General features: G+C 42.7%; 2 protein-coding genes across 2 annotated transcripts; both read right to left on the bottom strand.

Annotated features, from left to right (window-relative positions):
* Window positions 1-953: 953 nt before the first annotated feature.
* On the bottom strand, window positions 954-18,469 carry LOC118785374 (transmembrane protein 255B). The gene is made up of 9 exons (XM_036539990.1): window positions 18,452-18,469; window positions 13,209-13,406; window positions 11,036-11,098; window positions 4,639-4,728; window positions 3,914-3,994; window positions 2,273-2,358; window positions 2,004-2,163; window positions 1,425-1,568; window positions 954-1,136 (listed from the first exon to the last, which is right to left on the bottom strand). Exons 1-9 carry the CDS (start codon window positions 18,467-18,469, stop codon window positions 954-956), a joined length of 1,023 nt encoding a protein of 340 aa, XP_036395883.1.
* Window positions 18,470-20,079: 1,610 nt separating this feature from the next.
* On the bottom strand, window positions 20,080-24,834 carry grk1a (G protein-coupled receptor kinase 1 a). Its single transcript, XM_036540674.1, has 7 exons — window positions 24,133-24,834; window positions 23,480-23,607; window positions 22,667-22,824; window positions 22,390-22,473; window positions 22,013-22,137; window positions 20,631-20,832; window positions 20,080-20,372 (listed from the first exon to the last, which is right to left on the bottom strand). The coding sequence occupies exons 1-7, from the start codon at window positions 24,832-24,834 to the stop codon at window positions 20,080-20,082; spliced, it is 1,692 nt and encodes a 563-aa protein (XP_036396567.1).
* Window positions 24,835-25,309: the final 475 nt, after the last annotated feature.

Below are 25,309 nucleotides of genomic sequence, written 5' to 3'. Positions count from 1 at the left end.
AACAAAAGTTTATACTGAGTCTCCAAGTGATTTCATTATAACGTTCACTCAAACCTACTTCTGACTACATATACAAGGTTGTGTTTCTCCTTCACATTCAGATGATATGCAGAAACTACTGTAGTTAAACATGGTATTTATGATATATTTCAAATCTAAATCTGTAAAAGGTACTGACTCCAACATTGACTAATCTTAAATTATATTTCCAATGGTTAATCTCTGACAGTATTATACTTTTACCCACACTTGAATCTGGTGATGGGTTAATATGAACATAGAAAAGCAGTGAGATGTTCTTTCACCCAGAGCAAGCATAAGTTACAGTGTACATTGTGTTAAGCCCTTCCCTGAATGAGCTTATTAAATATGCAGTAATGTTATGAAAGTCTGGGTTATACAAGGTGTAGCCCTCTGAAGACTCTGACTACACCATACTGCCTCAGTATAGTGTCAACCCAGGACACTGAAATGGAGGAGGCAGAAATCTTATATCCAATCTTGTATTTGTTTTTCTTGATTAACACTCAAGTGTTTAAGTCTCTGAGTGATCTGTGAGCAGCTGAAAATTTCAGCCTTTCATAATTTTATTTCACAAAATAATTTTCCTGTGAAGTGTCCACAAGTCAATGTGTGGCATCTTCATTGCAAAGACAGCTATATTAACACTACATTGGTTGATTTAATTGCTGAGGTGGGACCATCAGCCTAGTGACAAGATAGTTAATGTTCCGTCATAGATTGAGTTTAGAGGAGCAGGATGAGCGTTTAAGCAATGTGAGTGCACTGAAGTTCTTTAGCCATGTTTCTGTAGCAAACCAGCAAAAACAATGGTGATTCCTTCCAGACGCAGTCAACCACACCCAGAGCCTGTCAATCAATGGCTCCCCAGGATCTCAGATGGAAGTTTTGGGAGTGTGTGCTCTTCTCCCCTCACGGGGCGGTTTGAGCACTCAGCAGGCGTACGGTGGCGGTTTCTCGAAGGGACCGTAAGATGTCCCATAAAGCACAGGGGCGTTCGGGGTCAGCATGTAGCTGGACGAGGCCTGGGAGGGGGGCTGGCTCTCCTCGGACGGGGATGCTGGTGCATCTGGGACAGGCTGTGCTGCAGGAGGGGGCTGGTAAGTTCCATGGTGCTGGAAGGAGAGACAGCAAGATAGACTGGATCTTAGCACATCAGGGATTAGGAAAGAAACAGACATGAATAAATTCTAAAAGTATTTCTGCTCTTAGTCCATGGAAAGGTTGAGGGCAAGAACATAAAGAGGTAAAATACACATAAAATAATAATAAGAGATTGTTCCCAGTGGTGGTCACGATTGGCCATTCATTTTTGAGGGGTGCTATGAAGTTTGACAGCATATCTGTAAAATTATTCGGTAGGCACACCTGGACGGGCAGAGGGGCGAGAGTGGATAAGGTACCTGTAAGGGAAGCGGGTAGTTGGGGTATGAGGGCAGCGCCTGGCCAGAGGGGCAGAATCCAGCATAGGTCAGGACGTGTTGCGTGGGATTGTACAAAATGTGGGGAGGTGGAGCCGGACTGGGGGAACTCTGTGGGGCAGGATTCTGAACACCGGAGAGAAGACAGGGTCAGTTTACATGTACACATTACAGATCAGGCTACAAAAAGTGTAGCATGAATGTGAAAATGTGTGGTACTCTGCCTCACTTGTAAGTCGCTTTGGATAAAAGCATGTACCAAATGAATAAATGTAAATGTAAATCTAAAAAAGAAGGTGTGTAGAAGGTGTGCTATATGAGTAAGAGGTGAGGCAGATGTGTAGGGGGTGTAGTGTGTGAGTAGGAGGTGAGGCAGATGTGTAGGGGGTGTAGTGTGTGAGTAGGAGGTGAGGCAGATGTGTAGGGGGTGTAGTGTGTGAGTAGGAGGTGAGGCAGATGTGTAGGGGGTGTAGCATGTTGGTAGGATGTTTGGTGTGTGTAGGGTCTTTGGTGTATCAATAGGAGGTGAGACAAGCGTGCAGGTCCACCGCAGGGGCGTACTATGTCCTTGAAGGCTCCCAGGATGGCCGCAGTGATGATGCCCAGGAACAGGCCAAAAATGTTGAGCACCACAGAGGACCAGAGCAGGCGGTACAGGTGTATCGCGTCCATGCAGCCACTCACACCTGTGTATTCGTAGTATTGCGCGTGGTAGTCCGGGCTGCAAGCAGACACAGAGTCTCTCAGACACACACACACACACACACACACACACATTGTACAAACCCCCTCCCACTCCGTCTGTCTGTCTGCCCGCCCGCCTCTCTCACCTCTCACAGCTGTGCAGGTCGCAGCAGTAGCAGGTGTTGCTCCTCACCCGGATCTTACACTTGCTGTTAAAAGAGTAGCATGTCACCTGGAAAGAGGGAACGACATTGTCAGGCCTTATCCCTGCTGTTAGTATGTCACCTAGAGTGAAGAACAGCATCATTGGCCTTTATCCTTACAGTACAGATTCCTAAAATCGTTAGAGAGACACTTTGATCATCGTGCACCAACACATCAACCATGAAGAGAACATGAACAGAATGTAACCGACCCACCTCCACCCCTGTAAACGGTGAAATCAACTGCTTCATGGGGGCTACCATCTCATCTCCGAACAGATACTAGTGAAAAACTCTCGTCAACTTGTTACCACTTGGCACTAGACAGTGCACTCCACTATAAGCATAAGATTCACGTTTATACAGGATGAACAATTCTTAGATGCAGTTGATTCACAGATGCAGAATTGCACATAAATGGGAATTGATTGGCAAATGCCCTTAAATGTTCTTTCAACATGAAAAAAACACATATACAATTGTACACTTTCTATACAGTCTTTTATTAAATAAAATAAAAATAATAATATGGCTCGCATTCATTATTTTGTTGCGTCACCATGCAGATTTCTAGAACTGTCTTGGCTGCAGCACCAGGGTGCAGTCAATGTCTTTAATTAAATTCTTTCAAACATAAAATAATAACTCATGTTATTTTTTAATGTCTCCAGGATTATTGCCAGTTTGTAGGCTACCACACCATGGCACAGTCACTGTTTGATGATCAGACTATGGTGAAATACTGTTGAATAAAATCAGATCAATAGACATATTGTATTAATGCAATGAATGTAATTAAGTTCCTGCTAGAAATCATTAAGTTATCACAGCTGAATAATTATGTACAGTGTGGCTTTAAGAGGGGGACTGAATCAGCGCCTTAGTGCAAGAGGACTCAGATGGTTTGGTTTCAAAGTCAAGTTGGAGGAAACACAAGGACCCTGGCCATGACGTAAATCTAGTGGCTTTCAAGAACAAACCATGATATCTCTAACAAGATCCTGTAAGAAAATATATAACAGTGGTGTAAACATCCACAGAATTGACAGTAACACGGAGCCCAGTCTGATCTGTTGGAAAAACAGTCCTACCAAGCGACTGCTCCTCCAGGATTTATTTTAGACCAGGATAAACACCATTAAATGCAATTAAAAGAGAGATGCATATGCACACTATGGCTCTAACACGCTGTATAAATGAAAAATTAATATTGCATCTTAAAACTCATAAATACAAATCATTTGGTTATTTCACGTTATGTACAGAAGAAATTGTTCATGTTGCTCTCACAATAAAATAATAATTGTGGTAAACAATGATGGTACTAATCTACAGGAACACTGCCAACTGCTGTCCCTTAACAGACTCCCTTGCATATTTGCTGCCAGATACTGTTCCTTCTTTTTAGAGCCACAATGCCTAATACTGTGCCATCACACAGTAACCGATCTTACTGTAGCTGTGAAAGGTGGGTGCGTAAGATCCTAGACTTATCTTAGCGTGGCTATGAAGGTCCGGTGTGTAAGAGCATAGACCTACCTTAGTGTACCTGTGAGATTCTGGTGCGTATGATTATAGACCTACCTCTGTGTAGTAGTTGTCATAGGCGTACCCTGTCCCGCTGGCATAGAAGTCACACCTGCCTTCCTCCAGGGGCCGTTTGTCCTGTGGAGGGAGATACAGGAAGGAGAAAATTTGGGGTGAAGAGAGAATAAAGAGAAGGCAAAGAAGAAAGGAGACAGGGGACAAATAGAGGACAGGGGAGGTGGAAAGCAGAGGCAGACTTGGGTTCAGAGGAGAACAGATGCTGTTTTCACTCTCATAGTCCTGTAGAACGGTGTGACTCTCTGCCACACGAACCCCTCCACAGTCCTGTCAAACCCTGACAGCTACAGCCCACGGAGGGAATTCAATTTGACCAAGGCCCCATGTTAACGATATTATTGGGCAGGTGAAAAATGAAAGTAATGGATTATATCATGAATTTACTGTTTCTTAAAATAGGGTCAATGCAGGTCGGACACAAGCGCGGAGAAGCTGGACTCGTGGCGCTGCAGAAATGAGTTATGAGCGTTGCCGACAGTAGCAGTTACCCATGGAGATGAGATGAGACTTTTGTCTGATTAAGTTCTATGATTGGCTGTTCATTTCGCTGACAGTTTCATTAGCACAGGGAAAGAGTGACACTGTGTTTGGGGTGGGGGGGTTGTGTGTGCGTGAGATGGACGGTAGATTCTTGTACAGTTGTTTGGTAACTGAATCCTTTTGACGAGCATATAGAGGGAACTAGAAGCACATGGGATACTCACAATGAACTCAGCGGCAATGATCCCATCCACAATAGCACAGAAGAAGGTAGCGATCACACCGATGCTAACGAAGATAATTGATGCCACAAGCTAGGCGAAAGAGGGAGAGAGGAAGCCTTTTTTAGTCTTTGGATCCTTGTTCACTGAAATTAAAAACTATCAAGGAAATAACTGCTGCTGTGGCATAAGTTAAAAAGACAGAGTGGCTCATTATGTTTCATAAAGTTGAAGCTATCAGGCCATTATGAGGAGGGAAAGAAACAGAAGTACACAGTCACATATTAAACATCAGTTTCCCTTCATACAACAAACATACACTGTCATCAGTACATCCAAGAAAACTTAATAAGTGATCAGCCTATGTGTAGAAAAATGCATTTTTATTACAATCAATAAAATAACAAACTTCACACCAACACTGCTTTATACTCCAAAGAGTCACTTTAATGTGGGCCTACACAATGTTAAACCCCTCAAATCTAGTGGCATGTATGTACCTCACAGTAAATACGAGTCATCAGAGAACAGTAGAGGACACTCTACTGCAGGTCACTGATATTTGAGAGACTTGAGTGCTGTTGACCATCCCCTACACCAGGATCACCCCTGCTACAGTGGATACCCCACCCAGTGAGAGACTACAGACTCTCTATCTCTCTCTCGCTCTCTCCCTGATGCACTGTGCTTGCTCAGACCAGGGCTCGGTCTGATTAAACATGACCTCTATCCACCACTGAATTTCATGCCTGACTGACTTATTGACGCGGGCACCCGAACCCCCCAGCACGTTCCCACTGAGCAGAGGTATCCGGTGCAAGGTGAAGCTATAATGATGGTCTTTCTTTCTTTGGTCAGGAAAAGCTGTACTGATGGTCTGGCATTGGTAAGGAGAAGGCATACTGAGGGTCTGATTTTGGTCACAAATATATACAGGGACAATTTGGATTCAGTCCTGATAAGCTGAGCTGGTGGTCTGTTTGGGGTCAAATTAAGATAGAGTGACTCATCACAATAGTCCATACAAGTCACACACAGGAAGCTCAGTGAGCCAGAGAAGCGGACATATTGACTTTGGTGAGTGAAACTCTGCAGATACTGCATGTGTATGTGCCTCTCATCTTAACCTCTGAAGGTTTTCATGCCTCAAGCAACAAAGAAAATCCCCATTTACTCCCCTTGCAGGGAAAAGGTAGGGAAGGAAGGGTCACTTCGCAGAAAGGAGCAGTCATTTGCCTGAACACGTAGGAAATAGTGTCTTCAAAACAGCATCTTTAATACATATATGCTCAGAGCAAAGAACCTTCAATGTACCTTCAATATGTGCAAAAATACAGCTGCTTCCACTTCCATTAACATACACAGTGCTGGAGGACTATAACTTCAGGACTTACTGGACTGACATATACCTACCATCTAACAAAAATAATGGTTTATTCATCTTTTTGTTTAATAGATTTAATTTTCAGCAGTTACTTCCGTTATAGTCTGCATTTGAAACAAAAGCAGGAGGAAACAGGATGGCAGGTATGCCATCTGTTAGGTACTGAGTTGGCATGGGATACCCTTCACCGACACAGCACTGAGTTAAGCCCTTTTTGAGGGTTTCATATTAAAATAATCAAAACCGCCCTTACTAAATTCTTCTAAAGATGTATTTCTACACCATCTAACCTTATTCAAACATAAAATGCATAAATATAAAAATATAAATGTAAAAAAATTAATATAGCAAAAAATACACATAATACATCTTCATACAGCTACATAAGAAATGGTTAAACTTAGAGCGTTTTGCACGTTCTTATTTTCTCCACCCCTCTTATTATCTAACTTTCATTTTCCTGCACATTATATTATCACAAATCCTCTAGTGATAATGTAATGATAAGTGATACTTAAGGGATACTTAACATTACTCTGTCCTGTCTGCATAGCCTTCATCATATTCAACCAATAGCAATATCTAGACATTTTAACCAACAGCAAGCTAGCTGGTCACACAAAGCATTATGGGCAGTATTACAGGCATGTTAGCTGTGATAGTACGGCCACAGTGTGTGGGTCAGGGGGTTTTCTTTAAAAACGATAAATTTTGTAACTGATAGTGTCCTTTTAATTATCCCACTGAGGAGGTTACATCACAGTCTCTTAACTTAAGGCAGAGATTAGAAGCGTAGAAGCATTGTGTCTTTTTCATTAGATGTTTTTTTACCTTTTGTGTTCGAGTTGCAGCACCATCTCCTGCTGCTGCAAGGAAATTGAAAAGGTTCCTTGGAGCTGAAGATGAATGAGGGCTCTATTTATTGAACAGTTAACAGAACAGCATGCCGGCTATAAAGTTCAGCGGCAAGGCTAATTCTCCCATGCCACGGCATGTCAGCCGGCACTGACCTTGGTGGTTACGCCCCTGTGAATATCACTGAGTCACCGAAAAGGACGGCAATTATCACACCCCTCATCCTAATTTCACAATGACATCCATTTAGTCTGTGCGCTGATTTCTTTCTTTGACACCACAACAATCTATTAGGAATTTACACTTACACCCCTGAACCCCCCCCCCCCCCTCCGAGGTCATCCTTACCTTTGCATTCTGCACATCATGCATCATTTATCTGCTGTCGCATCATACGCTGTACATGTCCGACCAATCAGCCTGCTATCAAGCCACTTCAGACGTTGTTTTCGCTAAGGCTTTCTTCCCATGTTGCCTTCCATAATGCATTCCCTTTGCCAGCAAGCTATGCTCCACTCACTCTCCTGCGTCCACTTCTGTCAGCATCCCATCTTGTCATCCATCTTGTGAAAGGTGAATGTATTTCCCCTTAGCGCAATGAGTCTAGTATCACATCACTGCGTGTCCCATGTGACTATGTATGTATGCATCTCTGAGTGCATTTGCATGGCTCGTCATTCACAAATTCATCTGCATATTATTATCGTAACCCATAAGGAACACCACAAGACACATATCTCCACTTTTTAGCATACAAATATGCCAAGTTTCTCGCATACTCAAGTCAAATATTCTTCGTAAGTCAGTGCATACATATTTGCAAAAATCCAACTGCCACTCACAGTATTGATGTCCCTGTGTATATGTGGCCACACATGGAGAATATATGACTTATACATGTAAGTAACATGCAAGTTTACACACTACAATCATTTTTTTTATTGAGATATCAATACTTTGACTAGCAGACCTATTTTTCAAATGTATTTGTGTACTGACCTATGAGCAGTACTTTTTATACCATCACCGCATTTTTAACAGAAAATATATACACTTCTGACTTCATATCCGCAGTGCGTGCACCAGTTATGCCTGTGCAGCACATCAAACAGAAACACCTTTCGTTCTTTCGTTCTGGAAGTCAGACAGATGCCAGGACAGCTGTGCAGACATCTGACCACTACCTCACTGGGGGAACATTCCACCAAGCCAAGCCAGCAGATCACAGATGGGCCTTAAAAAATCTCATTGCTGAGCAATTTTACAGTCTTTAGTACCTCATCACCAAATGCTGTTACATCTTCCTCCACGACTGTTCTCGTCTTTCCAACTCTGTCTCTCCACATTGGGCCAACACTGGTTTCTGTGCCACCTGGAATGCAGACGCAACCCAACACACTGACTGCTTTCTGACCTAACCTAACACACAACCTACATCCTGCATTCAGGAAGCAGCTCAGACGTTGGGTCAGTTTACTATTTTGCGTCACTATATAATAAGCCAGAGTAAACAATATCACATCACTCCAATAAATGGCAGCCAAAATGAATCAAATTACAAAGTCATTAATGATATCTGTGGCCCCTGGCAACAATAGCTTTAGTAAGGGAGGGTCACACTGCAATGAAGCCTCCAGGTAGATCCATATTAATGAGCTGTTTAAACGATTCAAGTTTTATGTGGTACTTTGACAGTTCCTATGTCCAAGACAGTGGACCTGGATAACAGCATTAGTTCACATTATCTGAGCGGCAGCAGTTCACTCATAAAAAGCCCTCCCTCAGGGCGACCCCCCCTCCTCCTCCACGATGGAGGCTAGCTGATCTGTGCATAACTCTTCTGAAAACACAGCCAGACCGTCCATAATGTTACGCAACAGCTAATACAGTCTCAAGGTCGACCGCGGCAGAACGGTCGAGTGATCGATGACAGGACCGGACACAGTTATAATCATGCCTGGAGGAACAGAGGCTTCTTGGTAAAATATGGGGCGATGAGCCGATCGCCGTTTGCTCAAGGTGACCCGGAGGACAAAAGTCTCTGAAATACACCCTCCAGCACAAACAGGGCGGAGCTACCTATCTTTCTACAATTACACATTGTATTCACAGGATTATAGTTGAGTTTGAGCAAAGACAACTGGGCTAGAACTTCACCTACACAACATGATCACTCACCCTTGAACGTATTCTATTCAGCTGTTATTTTCAGCAGATCTAACTGATGCAGTAACTATTTCTGCGTCCATGGGCTCGGTGATGCGGTTTATGAGAATGCTCCGGCCTGTCTAACCTCTCACTCTCAAAGCCAACACTCCATCTCCTTTAGCCAGAGGAAAGAGGTTAGGGAGCACTGCCAACACCCCGGAAGTAAAGTCTAGCATTGATCCCATGGCAGCAGCGGTGCTGTTGGATTAGTGTGTACAAAAGTGTAACCCTGACTGGCTGTGAACTGGAGAAGGGCAAGGGTGGGTTTGGGAGAGGGAAGGGCGGGGCGGCAGTGTAAAGAAAACCGGCTCAATTACAGACACTTGCGACTCCAAACGTTCCAGGAGCACAATGTTTAAATTTTAAACCTGGGACTGGGAGAGATAGCTGGACCGACATGGATCCAGCTAAATCACGCGGAGACAGAGAGAGCTACAGAAACGGTTCCCCCTATCCGTCCCGGGTACAGGCGGGCCAGCCCTGTCACCATGGGAACTGCACTTGGCAGGGGCGTGTGATTAGAGGGGGAATTACATTCCTGCAAAGCAGCTATCAGCCCAGCACAGATTCCGTCCCGCCTCGTTTAGAGATGTCTCATTTAGGGAGCACTTCATTAATTACCAGGATTTAAACAACACACCCCTTCCTAAAAGATTTTCTGTTTCTGATGCACCCTGTTTCTGTTTCTGAGGGCTAATACGCCAGCACGTGAGTGTGTGTGTGTGTGTGCGCGAATGAGTGTCCTAGACCTCTGTGTGTGAATAATGGAGGAGATGTGTCTCTATCAGGTGATGGTATGGGCAGAGGGGGATAGGATGGGGTTACACTGTGATCCAGCAGATGTGTTACAGCCAGCCTGGGACATGAATAAAAAATAAGCCAGAGAGGTAGGGCACACACCTGATCCCAGGCATGTGGGCAGGGCTCACTTACATGCACCCAGCCTAAAGCCCTTCCCACAATGCAACTGTCATCTCCATTCACACTTTCAGTGTTCCAAGCAGGGTGGGAAGCCCTGGACCTGTACTGCTTCACTTAGACCCATGCTCTTTATTCTGGACCTGTGCTCTTTTACCTAGGTCTGTGCTCTTTCACCTGGGTCCGCAGTCTCTCACTTTCACCTGAAGTCTTTCTCTGGCCTCCATCCTCTATCATATATTCTAATCTAAACAACACCCTGAGCAGTTCTCGAGGACAACGACTGGGATCTGAGGTTTCTGCAGTCATGGTGACAGTGTGATACTGACACCACTTCGATCAGCTTGTATTCTTGGTAACGGGGACACAGTAGTTAATAATAATCAGAAGGACCCTGGTGCCACTGGGGCACTCAGCATGCATTATGGGAAGACTCTCTCTGTCATCAATGCTAATCTCATTCCCCCTTGGCTCTTGCGAGTACATGTCCAATCAAAATGGCTTTTCTGAGTACATATCCAATCACATGTGCTGACTTAACAGTGTGAGTAACAATGATGCAGTAATATGATTTGCCATTTGCTCACAAGAAGCAATTTCCTTTGAAAAAGTGTTTCTTAGATGCTTGGAGAATTGTTAAAATAATAAAAACAGAGATTGCAGAACACAGAGTGGGGGTTTCATGGAATGTCAGGAGCCTCCCCTCCCTTACTGAAAGGTGTGTTCCTGTATTCTATGACAGATAAACTCATCTCAATGAGTCACGTCACCCGGGTCATTACATCCTGGATTCAGATCACTACCTCTGCTGCTGATGGACAGACAATGCTCTCACAGGACAGGTTAATGGGGATTGGTTAGTGGTACCATGTGATGTATGGGCAGCTTTTGATGTGGCCTCATCCCATCCATCCACAGAGAGAGAAAGAGAAAGTCTCACTACACTGACCCAAAGAGAAAGACGGATTCACTACACCAACCAACGGAGAAAGAGACACTCATCACGGACAAGTTGATCACTCATCAACTTCTTACCATGGGCCTTCGGTTCTCTACCAGGTTTATTCCAACAATGGCCAGGAAAGCTCCAAAACTTAGCTGGGAAGAGGAAGAGGAAGGTGAGAATGAGGAAGCATGTGCATCCAGATACAGCAGACAGCCTGATCAGCTGATGTCTTAATGTACAATCAGATTCTGTAGAGATGCCAAATGCTTTGGAAACCATACAAGGAAAGTGTTCAAGGTCGCACCTAATCTTGTATCACAAAACAAAAAACACTGACTCAAGTCTCAGAAACAAATTAATGAAATGAGGTTGGGAAAGTCCAGTGAAGTCTTTATAAAACACAAATGCCTACAACATTGGCAAATAAACATGTCAATTTGAACAATAAATATATGAATCAATCACAGTCAATAAATCATAAAAGAGCAAGGTGTGAAAACAACTCTATTTGCAGATTAAAATGAAATTAAAAGATATGGGAGAATAAAGTAGGTTCTCTTTTTCAAGGGACATGTTTATAAGGAATAATTTTAAACAGGATAAAATGAGAGAATTCCATACAGTTATATATCAACTTCAAAAGGCCTGACTTCAATGTAGATTTAAAAATATAAATAGACAAATACTATACAAGGGCAATCAAGGGCCATATAGTGGACCACTAAGGACTCTTTCCCCTGAGAGAGGGACAGTTTTGGGGGTAAAACTATGGCTACAAGGGAACATATGGGTGTAAAGGACAAATAGGTATACAGGGGTTAAGCCATCAAACATTTTAGATATAAAATATAGTATCTTAAAATCAATGTGATTTGTGAAAGGGAGCCAGTGTAAGCTCTGTAAAACATGAAAAACTGTTCCCCAGACTGTAAGTGAGTTACAGCCACCTGCTTTGAGGTTTAATGCAAACATCACATAGCACTGCATTATATTAGGCAAGCCCTGTTTAATAAAAAGCCTGAACTAGCTTTATAGCATCAGTCAATGAAAAACTATGCTTTAATTGAGCAGTGTCACAAATATGAGAAAAAGTAATTAAGTTATGTTTCAGTTCAATTAAAAAACGACTCCAGAATTGCTCACTGATGGGTAGGAACTAACATTAAAATCATAACATTCACATAATATAACATTAAACATCATAACACACTAAAATTGTTCACTTCATTAAGTGCTGACCTGAAAGCAATTATCATAACTTTTTACTTTGCTCAACAGCTTTACACTTTATGCTATAACAATAACTTTTGTCCAGGAATATTTTTCTCATTCATATTCATAGCGGAGTTTCAGGAGCAGAGAGGGACTACCATCAGCCAATAAAAACAGCGATTTAATAATAACATAATGTGCAAAAAAATTGTTCTAGAAATCTAGAAGCTGTTCATGTTTCCTGTAGAACCATATCAAAAAACGTAATGAGAGAACTGATAAAAAAGAAAGATAAAATACAATGATAAAATACAAAAGCGGGAGCATCAAGCCAAATATACACACAGGAGATAAGGCATTTAATAAAATAACACTAAACCACACTAAATGTGTGAAGTTGTTACTTGCCTCCAGTCCCCAGCATACTCTGCATAGACGTTCTGTCTAGAATGAATTCTGGGAGGTGTGTGGGACTTTTAATTGCCGTAGAGTTGTTTATGGAACCACTAAACAATTTTAAATTGGTAAACTTTTAATGGTTTGTAAAAAAAAAAAAAGAAATTCTGTGTGGTTTCACTGTTGTAACAAATTAAATTATACCTTAAAATATTACAAGAACATGTGGATATATTTAATCTACCTGCAAATAACAAGATACAGTAGCTTCAACTACATACAACAGAACCATGAAAAGTGTAAAGACAGCATCAGGTAGACTGACTAAAACATTTCATAACATGTACCTTGGAGTTAAGGCTAGACCTTGATAACATACAACCATACTGTTAAATCTTTCAACCTGCCCTTCAGCTCTAATGATTAAAATAGAGATACATCAGTGTTTCTGGGCCCTTGGGTGAAGAGGACTACATCCATGAAAGAACATAAATTCGCTATGCATCAAAGGGAGTCTTGTATTTGACATCACTTAACAAATGAAAGTGAGTGAGCTCTTTTTGTTTTGATTGTTCTGTGCATGCATGGCATGTGGATCAAATATGCCCTGGTGAGGACTGGGAGCGTGAAAGGAGTAGAAGAGCTCTAACTCACAATTATCCCAGGGTAGTAACCGGCAACAGCCACGTTCCCGGTCCGGGTGGCCGACACCAGGCCCACCACCAGGATGACCACCGAGAGGAGAAGCAGAGCAGTGGAGAACCACAGCGCTGTCCTTCGCCTCTTCAGAAACTGCTCTGTAGACAGACATACACTGTCAGACCCTTGCTGTTTCTCTCTCTCTCTCTCTTTCTCTCGCACGCACGCACACCATCACACTCATTTATGTGAACACCATCAAACACTGTTACAAGCAGTTCCACACCTCTCTACTTACAACACAAAAAACTCAAGTATCACGCTGTCACAAACCGTGTTCCCTTTCTCACATTTCAATACTTGTTTCTAACACTCATCTCTCAATTCCATAGACAGACAAACACATATCATGTGGTGCACACACCACATTACTCACATTAGCTGATTGTTTGAGAAGATCAGAGGGTACCAAAAGTTTTCACACGTATGCCCAGCTGGTACACCAAGCTGTGCCCAACCCCAGTATTTACACAGACCGAGTTATGGAATTAAGCTGCAACGGTGGCTTTTCTCAGCGTTTTCTGTTGAATCGCCTCATCCTCACACGGAGATGTCCCGAAACACAGCCAATCTCCACTACATCTCAGTGAATGAATTCACTACATCTGAATTTAAAGAAAGTGGAGGACCTTTCTGCTATTACTGTAAATTGCACTGCACTCGGCAGAGTCACATTCTGTGCACATACTGTATATCTAAACAGGCAAACAAACAAACAAATCAAACACTCCTTTATGACAGAGAGTCCAATAAACCTCTCTGGCTGAAACATACTGCGGGACAGAAAGGCGCAAATACACGGACCTCGTGCTCTACATCGTATTTGGAGATCATAAACTCCCCACTGCCAGTGCACAAACCATTAAATGCGACAATATTTTACTTAAAACAAAGGTATCTACATTTCTCGAATTTATCTAGTAATAATAATAATAATAATAATAATAATAATAATAATAATAATAACAATAAGTTATTATTATTATTATTATTATTATTATTATTATCATTATAATATAACCTTATACTGATTATTTATTTCCATCGGTGAAAAAAACACTGTAGAAAACTGCAAATTAGTCGGGAGTAAAACTGGTAATGTTAAAGCTCAGTCATTTTTATCAGTGCATCGGTGAATTGGCTAGCATCATATCCATCAACAACTGGTATGATGAACACTACACTAAAATAGTTAATTAGAAAATTAAGACAGTTTGTAGTGGAAGACCACAAAATATTACCTGCAGGATCCAGAGCGGCAGTGGTTGGTGGGACCGCGGACTGTTGCATCTCTTCTCTGGTGGTGTTTTTGTGAATAAATAAATAAATAAAAACCGCAAACACCAGCAGTCCCCGCACACCAGCAAAACGCTCGTTACAGGAGAATTATTTGTGGTGTAGCTGCCAAAAGCCGGCGCAGCCCTCTATGATACACGAAACTTGCCTCTGCTCCCTCACTGCATCTCAGCGTGTTATGGTACGGAACTTTCTCTGGTTCAAGCAGCCTGCTGCCCACGAGAATCCCTCACTTGCTGGCTTTTCTTCTCGAATAAATCTCCAGCGCCAGCCAGCAGGTCTCTCCTCTTCTCTCCGGGAAGTTCGTGTGACCCGACACCGCCGCGGAGCTACTCAGTTGAAATCCTTGCCCCCAAAAGAACCTGACGCCCCCGCTCGTCTTCAGTCATCCAAAGGTACTGCGGAGTTGGCGAGACGGGCAGCGCAGAAAAATCCACAGCTACTGCTGTGTAACTTTTGCTCGATTAGTTTCATCTTAGTTGTTTGCAAATAATTATTGAAATAACGTTGTGCCCGTAAATTCATTCAAGTATGAGTATTCAACTCATAAAATGAAACGGTTTATTAAGTACTGAATATTGATACAGCATCTTTTCATAAAAGATCATAGTGAAAATCGATTTCATGAGAAGAGTCTGAGCTACTCTAGGCCAACTACTACACTTTTTTGTGTCTATGGTCAGGCGAAAATGACATGTGCTATCTTGAAATAGACAGATAAAAACAGAGATTAAAAAAAACATATAGTGCACCCTAATCTGTGTGTAATGACATGGAATGAGATTAGTTTCTTGATCTAAAAGAAAATTCAGTGAAATTGATAGTTGTCACCTCGAATGAGGATTATGGTGGCTTTGCACAATTTTTGCAATGGTACCAAAGTGAGTTGAAGTCCAAAAGTAGAGGTTGTTGAGCAAACCATGTCTGTCTTGGAATGTAGCCTTCCTTCAGCTCTTCTGTGAAACTCTTCCCATCGTTTTACCTATTTTCACAAAGACAGAAGTAGTTTCAATGCATACAAGTAGCATTTATTGAGGAACATCACAAATACAGCAGTAGGTTGATCTTACAGTTAACCATTCCATGCACTGTGGCCCCACACCTTAACTCAGAATCCACACCATGGCCCAGAGCACTGAACACTGTGACCCCACATCTGAACACTGACCCTATAGTCCAGTATGACCATTATCAGCAAGAATCAAACAAAGCAATGCAGATCTGCATAAATAAATTATGAAATTATCATAGGGTTAATTAATAAACCTGGTATCGTGATCCAAACATTAGTGAATAATATGTTTTGAGGATAACGACATAACTGAGATGTCAGGGTAGGGTGGAAAAATGTATCATCTGGTTGTTCTGTGAACTTGAAAACAAAAGTACATAATTACCTCCTCTGTAATAAATTGTTCACGTGAATATATTTGGATATGGGATTTAAAAAGAACTGCATTAGAATGTAAACATGTTCACCAAGTCTCACACTTTTGTCACCGCTTAAGTAGTAGCATTTTTACTTTGCATCAATGATGTGATAGTCATTCAAATTACATCAATCATAAATGGAATCACTGCCTGACCTAATCCTCTTCCTTTTTATGCATCACCATTGGTGTTGAAGAAGGAAGACAGAAAATTTGAGCTTGTTTCAGTCATTTATGACTTAGTGCATCAGCAATTCTCTTCAAACTCTTAGCTCAATGATCCAAACCAATTTTGTTTTATGAGCAGTTTTATGAAAGGGGAATAGCATTTTTTGCCACAACTTTCACTGTTAAATCTTTCAGATGCATGTGTCACAGGTAGCCACTAAAAACCACCCCCTGGAGGATCAACCCAAACCAATCAACCAGCAGCCATGACCCCCAAGAGTACCCAGTCCCCAGCCAACTACATAAACAAAGAAGGAAAAAGTTTAGTAATCCTTATTGTACAATCAAATATAGTATGGTAGCTGTATCCAATGTGGATTCTCAAGTGGGCACACAATTTAATACATGTCCTTAAAAAGTGAACAGAGTCAACACTGAGAACAAACATCACCCCTAGTTCCCCCTTTTAGGGCAGGTGAGAAAACCAGGTGGCGGTGTTCACATTTCGCCAGTGCATAGAGGAGGCTGCCACACATGTAAGACTGATGTACCCCACCTAGGAATTCTCTACTACTGCTGCTGCTCCTGTTCCCCACAGGGTTATCGCCAGGGACCAATGCTGCAAGCCAGGAAGGGCCACTGGAAACATTTGCCTGAGAGAGAAAATGAGAGAGAAAAATGAATCAGGTGCCGCATATGTCGAGAGACAGGAAATGTAGAATGCTGCCTGCCTTTTATGATGCTTGGTTCATCACTGTTCTTCCTCTTTCTCTCCTGTGCTAGATCTGTAGCCATGTACAACACAATGATATTGGCTAAGTTATGGCAAAGATTGCAGAACATTCAGAATATTCAGAACACGGGGTAAATGCTGAGATATGGATGTGTACACTATCATCTGCTAATTGAGAATCATTTGGCTGGTTGTGTACTCAGATCTGGTGTGTGAGAGTCTTATTCTGCTTCTACACCAACACTTCCTACCCTTAACAACAGATCTCAGATCAGATTGCCCACTCCCACTCCCGACCCCAACAATGTAGTGTAACATTTATATTGTGATCCATGATCAGTTGCAAAAGGCATAAACCACCTGCACCCCTTATGCAGTCTTTTGAGCCATGACGTCTCAGACTGTTCATCATGTGCTACATCTGCTGTTTGGGAGTGTACTAGTGTACTAGCTCCTTTAGTTGAACCTCACAGATGAATCAGTAGAGCCTCTTCCACAGGTACTGTGCCCCTGTACTGCTAATCACAATTCTCCCAGCACCTCCCAGCAATGGAACGTGTCAGTGACACAATAAAGTGCCGTTTTACTGGAGGGGATGAAAAATATGGAGGAAAAGGGTGAATTAATGAGCCTGTGGTCAGATTACGATCCCGGCTCAGGAAACCTCATTAGCTGATGTCCAAACGACTGTGTTACATCCCAGGTGTTATTTACGGACCGCTGTTCCTCGCAGTACCCTCTCTAAAGCCACATACAGCCTGCTGCAACGTAAAGATTACGAGACAAATCAGTTAAGCTTTTCCTGTGAAAAATCACAGTTTTGTAGATATTAAGTCATATGAAAGCCTGGCTGGTGGTGATGTCAATAACTCATTAGTTTCAGGATAAATACAATATGAAACTGTTTACAAATGCCACAAAAGGAGTCCTGCCTTTTTTGCATTGCAATGACACATGGGTCTGTATGTGTTTGTGTGTCTGTGTGTGTTAGCATTGAGTAGCTGTGTTTTTGCAATATTGGCAAGCTTAGCCCAAATAAATAATAAACCATTTCAAATATTTGCTTTCATTTCTAATAACACCATTTCATGATCAAGGCAGCATGCAGAAATATCAGCATTAGCTCAGTGTAGATCTTTTATGGATGAATTTATTGAAAGTCTTATATATTTTAGATTTGCAGGTATGAGTCAGGAAGTTTTTAATAGCCTTACTAATAATAGAGACACTGGTTGGGATTTTCTTTCTAATTAACCTGTAAACCTGCGGTGAAATATTAGAGTTTACGAACAGAATAACACAATCTCACCAATGTTGAGAGTGTATGCAGAAAATAATTTTAGCCTCACTTCTGTAAAACAACATTCAGCATGATTGTTTAATGAATGTAGACACTGAACTAAACATACCAAAGTCGCATCAGACAAATATCAAATAAAGAAGCACTGCCAGCAGGCTAAGAGCTATCTTATCACAGAAATGTCAGAGACACTGCAGCTAACTACGGTGAGACAGCATGTGAACAGGAAATGCTTTGTGAACAGTTAAAATCTCTCATTTGTGAGACTTACCTCCTCCTCCCTGTACATTACTGCTAGTTCTTGGTAATTTTGCTTGTGTTTGAGGCTGAGAAAATAGATGCATAATGTTGGTAACAGATGAGAATGAGGAAGTGGAGTTTTATATTAGAATGAATTAATATATAATTGCCTGCGATGGAAATATTGAATACAATCAATAAAATATTTTGATATAGTACCTTTAGTATGATACATAGTACCTTTCAGGTGCTTTTGAGGTAAAACATTCGTTTTTATTTGTAAATGTATTTTACTCCTTTTAGCAGTCTATGAACATGTATAACATTTGTTATATACAGCATAGGGAATACTGACAAAAACATGCCATTTTGAGCAGAAGTATCTGGAAAACTTAGACACAACAGACTAAATAGCTTAAGCATAACAGTAGCCCACAGAGCTGACTTAAACATAATACATTTGTAGTATCCTCATAGATCTATAATGTTGCTATTCAGCAGCCTCCCCGCTCCCATTCCATTTGGTTCCCACATACTGTATCTCAGTATGGCAACTAAGGAATCAGAACATGGAGATTCAGTACAGATGATTTCCAGAGACAAAGAGAGTATTTCAAGTACTCACGTCTACTCATTTGGTGTACAACAGTATTCAGAGAAGGTTATTAATATTTTATCACTTGCAAAAATAAAATAAAAAAACTGCTTTGGATAGAATTATAACAGAGAGTAAACAGAGTTGTTGCATAGCAGCAAGATCCATTGTGACTCTATGAAATGACCAATAAAACTGATTTTGTAGTTCCTCTTGCCTCCTCAGACTATTTAATAGGAGAACAGAGTTAAAGCATACACACACATGAACTCACAACCTGACACATTAGTTATCTTAATATGTTGCAATGTATAGCTCCATTTCAGAGTGAAGGAGAATGGGGTGTGTGGCGCACATCACCATACTGAACATAAAAAATGCCACATCACTAAGCATCATGACCACTTACCAAGGAACTAGTACTGTCTGACACCTTCTACAAAAATGATTTGGACACAGTGGAAAATTAAGTGCTTAAATGAATATAATTCCCCTTTCAGAACTGACATTAAAAATCCAAAAGTATTAAATTTGTCTGACTCCAACTTCTGCAATAATGTGTTTTTGTTTCGGGTTTCAAACTAATTTATTCTGAAACGCTTACATCAGACTCATCAAACAATCTAATTTTATTCAGCATAGTGCCCTGAACAATAGTAGCACCTCAGAGCACTTATGCTATTCACTGACCCTAACATTCCTATTATAGTAAAGGCCATTAATTATGACTAAATATAAACATTTTAAAAGAATCATTTCATTTGTTAGAAAGCAAAGGGTAGGAAAAGCTCCACTGTGTACTAAACAGTAAGGATATACTTTACTGTGTCCAAACAGGCAGAAACCTTTCAACATCCCCAACACACTGGCTCGAGTAGAAAATAAATCTTCAGCATTTAATAAAGTAAAAGCTACAGATTAAATTCAAAATTAAAGTTACAGTTATGAAGGTATGTTTTTTTGTGCCTGTCCCTGCACCCCTCTGAATGGCTGATGACCCAGTTCCCCTAGTAAATGAGCAGTCAAGTAAGAGTTAGGTTTCTATGGTGACAGTATTCTGAGGCTTATGATACACAGCAGGTGGAGGATTTGGGAGGCTGTTCAAGGATGGACTCTCGTCGGAGGTCATCAGGGACACCCCCGTCAGGACCCCAGACATTGAGCTCCCCGAACACGCCCGTCTCAATCATTTCCTCCTGCCAGGGGATGGCTATGTTCCCCGAGGCGAACTCGTCGAAGAACTGCTTGTCCGGCTCCTCCAGCGTCACCCCCTTCACTGTGGAGAAGGCGCCCACATCGTCCAGGTCCTTCGCGTAGACTGTCCTTGAGTCGGGCACAAATGGGGGTGGCAAGATCCCTACAAAACAAGGGTGGGGTTCAGCCTCCTGAAACACAAAGAGCTAAAACAGTGACAACAGAGAGACACTGCCATGAAGTGGCCCGTGGTTCCACTGTCAAAGACAGCACCCTACGATTAGTGACCCCTACTGTACACTGTACCAGTGTGTAAGAGCATGGATGTGTAAACACAGATGTGCGTTAGGAAAGGTAAGCGTGAGGACAGGTGGTGCAGCAGTGTAGGAAGACAGGTGTTACAGCAAGGCTGCGCTGGTACCTGCTTCCAGCTTCCTCCAGTTGACGCTGCTGAAGAAGGGGTGTGCTCGCAGCTCATCGCAGTTCCCATTCTTAAAGCCTAGCCTCTTGTCCACCTGCTTTTCCAGCAGCCCCTCACAGAAGGACTTGGTGACGTCGCTAAACTTCTCCGTGTAGGTCACAGGGTCATTTATTATGCGCATCTTCAGTTCCTTGGGCTCCACCTGCAAAGTTCACAGCCACGTCAGCCTTTGCGATTCTGACTTCTCAGCTCACAGCTACTTCAGCCTGAGAAATCATCACACCCCTCAAACATATTCCATTTGTTCTGTTTTCAAATATAGCGGTCACGATTCATGCCTTCATGGGAAACAGTGTAGCATAGTGGTAAGGAGCAGGGCTTGTAGCTAAAAGGTTGCTGGTTTGATTCCCTGCTAGGATACTACTGCTGTACCCATGGGCAAGGTACTGAACCCACAGTAACCTCAGAAAATATCTGTATAAATAGCTGTATAACTGGATAACATGTAAAAATTGTAAAATGTGGAAGTCGCTCTGGATAAATCAGAACAATGTAATGTATCCATACAGGGTGAATATTCTCTGATGTACTGCAGTATTTTTCTCTGTCCACAAGGGGGCAGAGAGGCCTTGGCATGCTTCAGATGGGGATAAGTGGTGAACCTGTTTCACAACCACAGGGCCATTTCTCATCATGAATTTACAGACAGAAGGATAGGCATTTTACCTGCACCAAGCAAAACTTAGATTGATGACACTAAGCAGGAAGGCTTCAAGAGACAAGGAGCCCAAAAAAAGTAAAGCACCTTTCATTCTGTTTCAGTTAGACTGTAAAAAAGTCAATTGAGGGTTTTAAGCAAAGTGGAGGAATGAGAATGAGGAGGTGATAGGCTGGTCACTACGTGCACAAGCAGCACACAGCTGCTCAGAGGGATTTCTGGGGGTAGACCAGCATCCAGGCCGTGTGACGAGTACTTGGCCACTCATATTCATGATATGAGTTTATTATTATATGTTTAATCCAATGTAACATTTATTATGTTAACTTAATATGTTCAGCACAAATAAGAGTCAAACTGCCTAATATGCATGAGCAGTCCTTTGATCAATTACATATAATAAACTTGTGAAAAGTAAGAAACTGGTGCTGTCTGTCTGCACTTCGCTGAACTTGTATGACATCTCCTCTTTCTGTCAGGGACTGACTGCTGAGGCTGTTCCGAGTCGGGCCTGTGATACCGCAGGGGGTGCGGATAAAAATGTAAACACATTTTGGGATTCCTCTGTCTGATCAGCGCCTCTACAGGTCGCCCGCTGTGGGCCACTGACACGTGAACAGATGAACATTGAGGGACGGGGACATGGCGAGAGGGAACGGGTCACCTTCTCCCCCCGTGTCCTGAAGGGGCCTTTGGCTGCGACCATCTCGTACAGCGTGACTCCCAGCGTGAAGTAATCCACAGAATAATCATACTCCTCGCCTTTCAGCAGCTCCGGGGCCATGAAACCTGGGGGTGACAGGGGTTTAGAGTTTTTCTCTATCAGTCAAAATTATTGTCAAGCCAGCCTCTGTCAGCACAATTCAGAGTCAGTCTCTGCCAGAAATAGTTACCTTACATCATCACACATGACTTAACTGTTACCTTACATCATCCTGTCTAATTTTTTTAATCCAGTTAATTTTTATCTAACTCTAACACAGTTGTTTGCCAGGCAGGAAATTTGTCACCCAATGAATTCGTCTATCAGGTGAGACACACCTGGGGTTCCAGCATAGCCTTTGGTCTTGAACTGGTTATCATTCAGCTCCACTGCCAGTCCCAGGTCAGATATACGCACATTACCTGAGAACAAGCATCAAACAAATGTCATGAAACAAGAAAATTTTGAAGGTAAACGTGTCATTTGAAAACACGTTAAGGAGTGAAGCTGTGTGGAAGCAGTACTGAGTCTGATGCTATAATCATCTCCACACTCCTGCTAGCCCATAATCCAGTCTGTGTGTGTGTGTGTGTGTGTGTGTGTGCGCACGCCTACCTTCATTATCTAGCAGGACATTCTCTGGTTTCAGGTCTCTGTAGATAATTCTCTTTTGGTGAAGGTGCTCCAGGCCATTGATGATCTGGGCAGTGTAGTAGCAGGCTCGGGGTTCCTCAAATCCAGGGTTGTTCTCATCCACATTATAAATGTGATACCTATCAGGAGTTTGCAACTTACCACACACATCTGATAATAGCCACATAACTTACCATGCCCATGTGATCATAAGTACACAAATAATCACACATATCTATATCTGATCATAAACACACAACTCACCACACATAAGTTACTCAATACATCAATACTCTTCTTACCCCACACAGAAACAACACTGATAACATAATACTGATGTCAGGTCTAAACTACACAGACAAAAATGTTATTTTTCACAAAGGATCAATTCCATGTTCTTCTCATTATAGAAACTAGAGCTATGAGAGATCATTTGCAGATTCTGGATAAATGCAGGTGAATGGATCAGTGAAATCAGATGAGATGCTACTGGTTGATAGCTAAAACATTCTAAAGAAAAGAAGAACTGGAAAGAACATGCTGCTGCTTTAACTATATTTGTGATAATACACAATGTCAGGTCCAGAACATGTGCCCAACATAATATCTGAATTAAAAAAAAATATTGCTGGGCCGTCTGCAACTCCTACTACTGCAATCAAATATTATCATGTGACACCTGATCTTATTTGAACCTGCTCTAATTGAACTTTCTTTTTCTGCATCTGCATGCATAAGCGCATGCATGTGTGTGTCAGCATCTGCATGAGTGTGCATGCACAGGAGGCATCTCACCTGAGGTCTCCTCCATTCATAATAGTCATAACCAGGCAGAGATCAGCCTTGGTCTGGAAGGCATAGGCCAGTGACACGATAAAGCGACTGTGAACTCGAGCCAGAATTCTCTTCTCTACCATTGCCCCCTACGAGAAGGACACAAGCAAGCTCAGGAGTATGTTACTCATGCACGCACGCACGCACACACACACACACACACACACACACACACAGACATATGTTTTAAATATGTCCACTCGACTGACTGAGTTGGAGGGTGTTGAAAAATGAATGAATGTGTCATATTTAATGACACACGTTTCACTATGTGAGTCAGTGCTGGGTGGCAGTGTACCTCTGTTCCGTTTAACGTGTGAAAACACAGCGACACACTCTTGTCATCACAATCCATCAGAGATCTGCTCTGTGTTTAAATATCTTGGACTTGGTATTTCACAAAACGTTGATAAGCAGTGTAATGCGTGCCAGTGTTTTGCACTGTGTGCTTCCTCCTTGGTGAGTCATGGCTTGTGAGCTGTATGGGAAATACTGAATATCACTGACAGACCATGTCAGCCCTGACAGACTCAACACCAACCCAACAAACCTTACCAAAAAAATTGTAACCCTGACCACTGACCACTGCTCCAAACATGTACAGTCTTTCTCACCTCATAGCCTTTCCTCTTCTTTAGCCTCTTCTTGTTGAGCTTCTTACAGGCATAAAGCTTCCCTGTAGCCTTCATCTGGCAGGCTGACACCTCTCCGAAGCCCCCTTTCCCCAGGACCCGGAATTCCACGAACCAGTCCTCTCCAATGGGCTGCATCTCCAGCCACTTCCACTGCAGGAAGCGCTTGAAGTACATGGTTTCCAGGAAGAAAGTGAAAGGGACCTCTTTCAGGAAGTCCATCACACTCTCCAGCGTCTCAACGAAGAGGTCATCTCCGGATTCCTGGTACCGCTCCTTCACCTTGGTGATGCTATTCTCGGCCAAGAAGGGGCAGAAGTGCTTGGCAGAGGGCTCCATGTAACGCTGGATAATTCGGGAGGCCTTCTGCGTGCGGTCCTTGTCCTCGGCGGTGTTGTACTCTTCAATGTCCTTCCACAGCCGGCAGGGGCCCCTGTATTCGTTGGCCTTCTCCAGGAACTCCTGGAAGAGGCGCTTGCCGATGGGCTGCTCCACACAGACGCTGTGAAACTGCAGCTCCAGCGTCTCCTGCAGGCCCTCACACACCGTGATGTGTGGGAGCTTCAGCCTGGCAAAGTACTTCTTGTCCCTGTTGACGGCCGGGTTGGCCGTGCCGTCGAAGCTGCCCCGGGCTGAGATGTAGGCCGAGTTGGACACCACGGTTTCCAGTCCACCGATATCCATGGCGACGGGAGGGAGGAGAGGCGTACAGCGGCAGGACGGGGGGGCCAGTTCAGGGAGTGAGCATCAGATCGCAGAGCGAGGAGAGAGAGACAAGGGAGGCTCCACTCACACGACCTCCACAAAGAGTGGAGCTGGCGACAGGCAAGCAGAACTGCGCCCCCAAGAATAAAACAGATTATTGTCCACGTGAAGTGCTGTGGGCTAAGACATCTTCTGCAGTGGGAGGCAGGGCAATCGGATGAATGAGAGAGTGTCCACTGCCTCCACCGCGACCTGTAGACCCAAGCTCAGACCTCTGATAGAGGTTTACCACTGTGACACACACGGATCTGCCTGACTCAACACCTTTACAGAAATCTTAATCCCCTAACTCTATAATACCCCCCCATATTAACAGATAATGACTGGAAGCTGGGGCGTGGGCCTCAGCCACTGCATTTTATTTCAGCAAGAGCAATGCCATTCCTGACACCAC

The sequence above is a fragment of the Megalops cyprinoides genome, chromosome 11 (assembly GCF_013368585.1).
Source record: "Megalops cyprinoides isolate fMegCyp1 chromosome 11, fMegCyp1.pri, whole genome shotgun sequence".
Lineage (NCBI taxonomy): Eukaryota > Metazoa > Chordata > Actinopteri > Elopiformes > Megalopidae > Megalops > Megalops cyprinoides.
This window is presented reverse-complemented; position numbering and strand designations above follow the sequence as displayed.

Bases quoted from the DNA above. Each gene is read 5' to 3' on its own strand.
- grk1a (XM_036540674.1), bottom strand. From the start codon at position 24,834: ATGGATATCGGTGGACTGGAAACCGTGGTGTCCAACTCGGCCTACATC. The intron at 22,825-23,479 runs GTGAGATGCCTC...AACTCCTGATAG, and splicing joins ATGAATGGAGGAGACCTCAG to GTATCACATTTATAATGTGG. The intron at 20,833-22,012 runs GTGACCCGTTCC...TGAACTTTGCAG, and splicing joins TCAGGACACGGGGGGAGAAG to GTGGAGCCCAAGGAACTGAA.
- LOC118785374 (XM_036539990.1), bottom strand. The intron at 4,729-11,035 runs GTAAGAAGTTGA...TCTTTCGCCTAG, and splicing joins TAGAGAACCGAAGGCCCATG to CTTGTGGCATCAATTATCTT. The intron at 1,569-2,003 runs GTACGCCCCTGC...TCCGGTGTTCAG, and splicing joins TGGGAGCCTTCAAGGACATA to AATCCTGCCCCACAGAGTTC.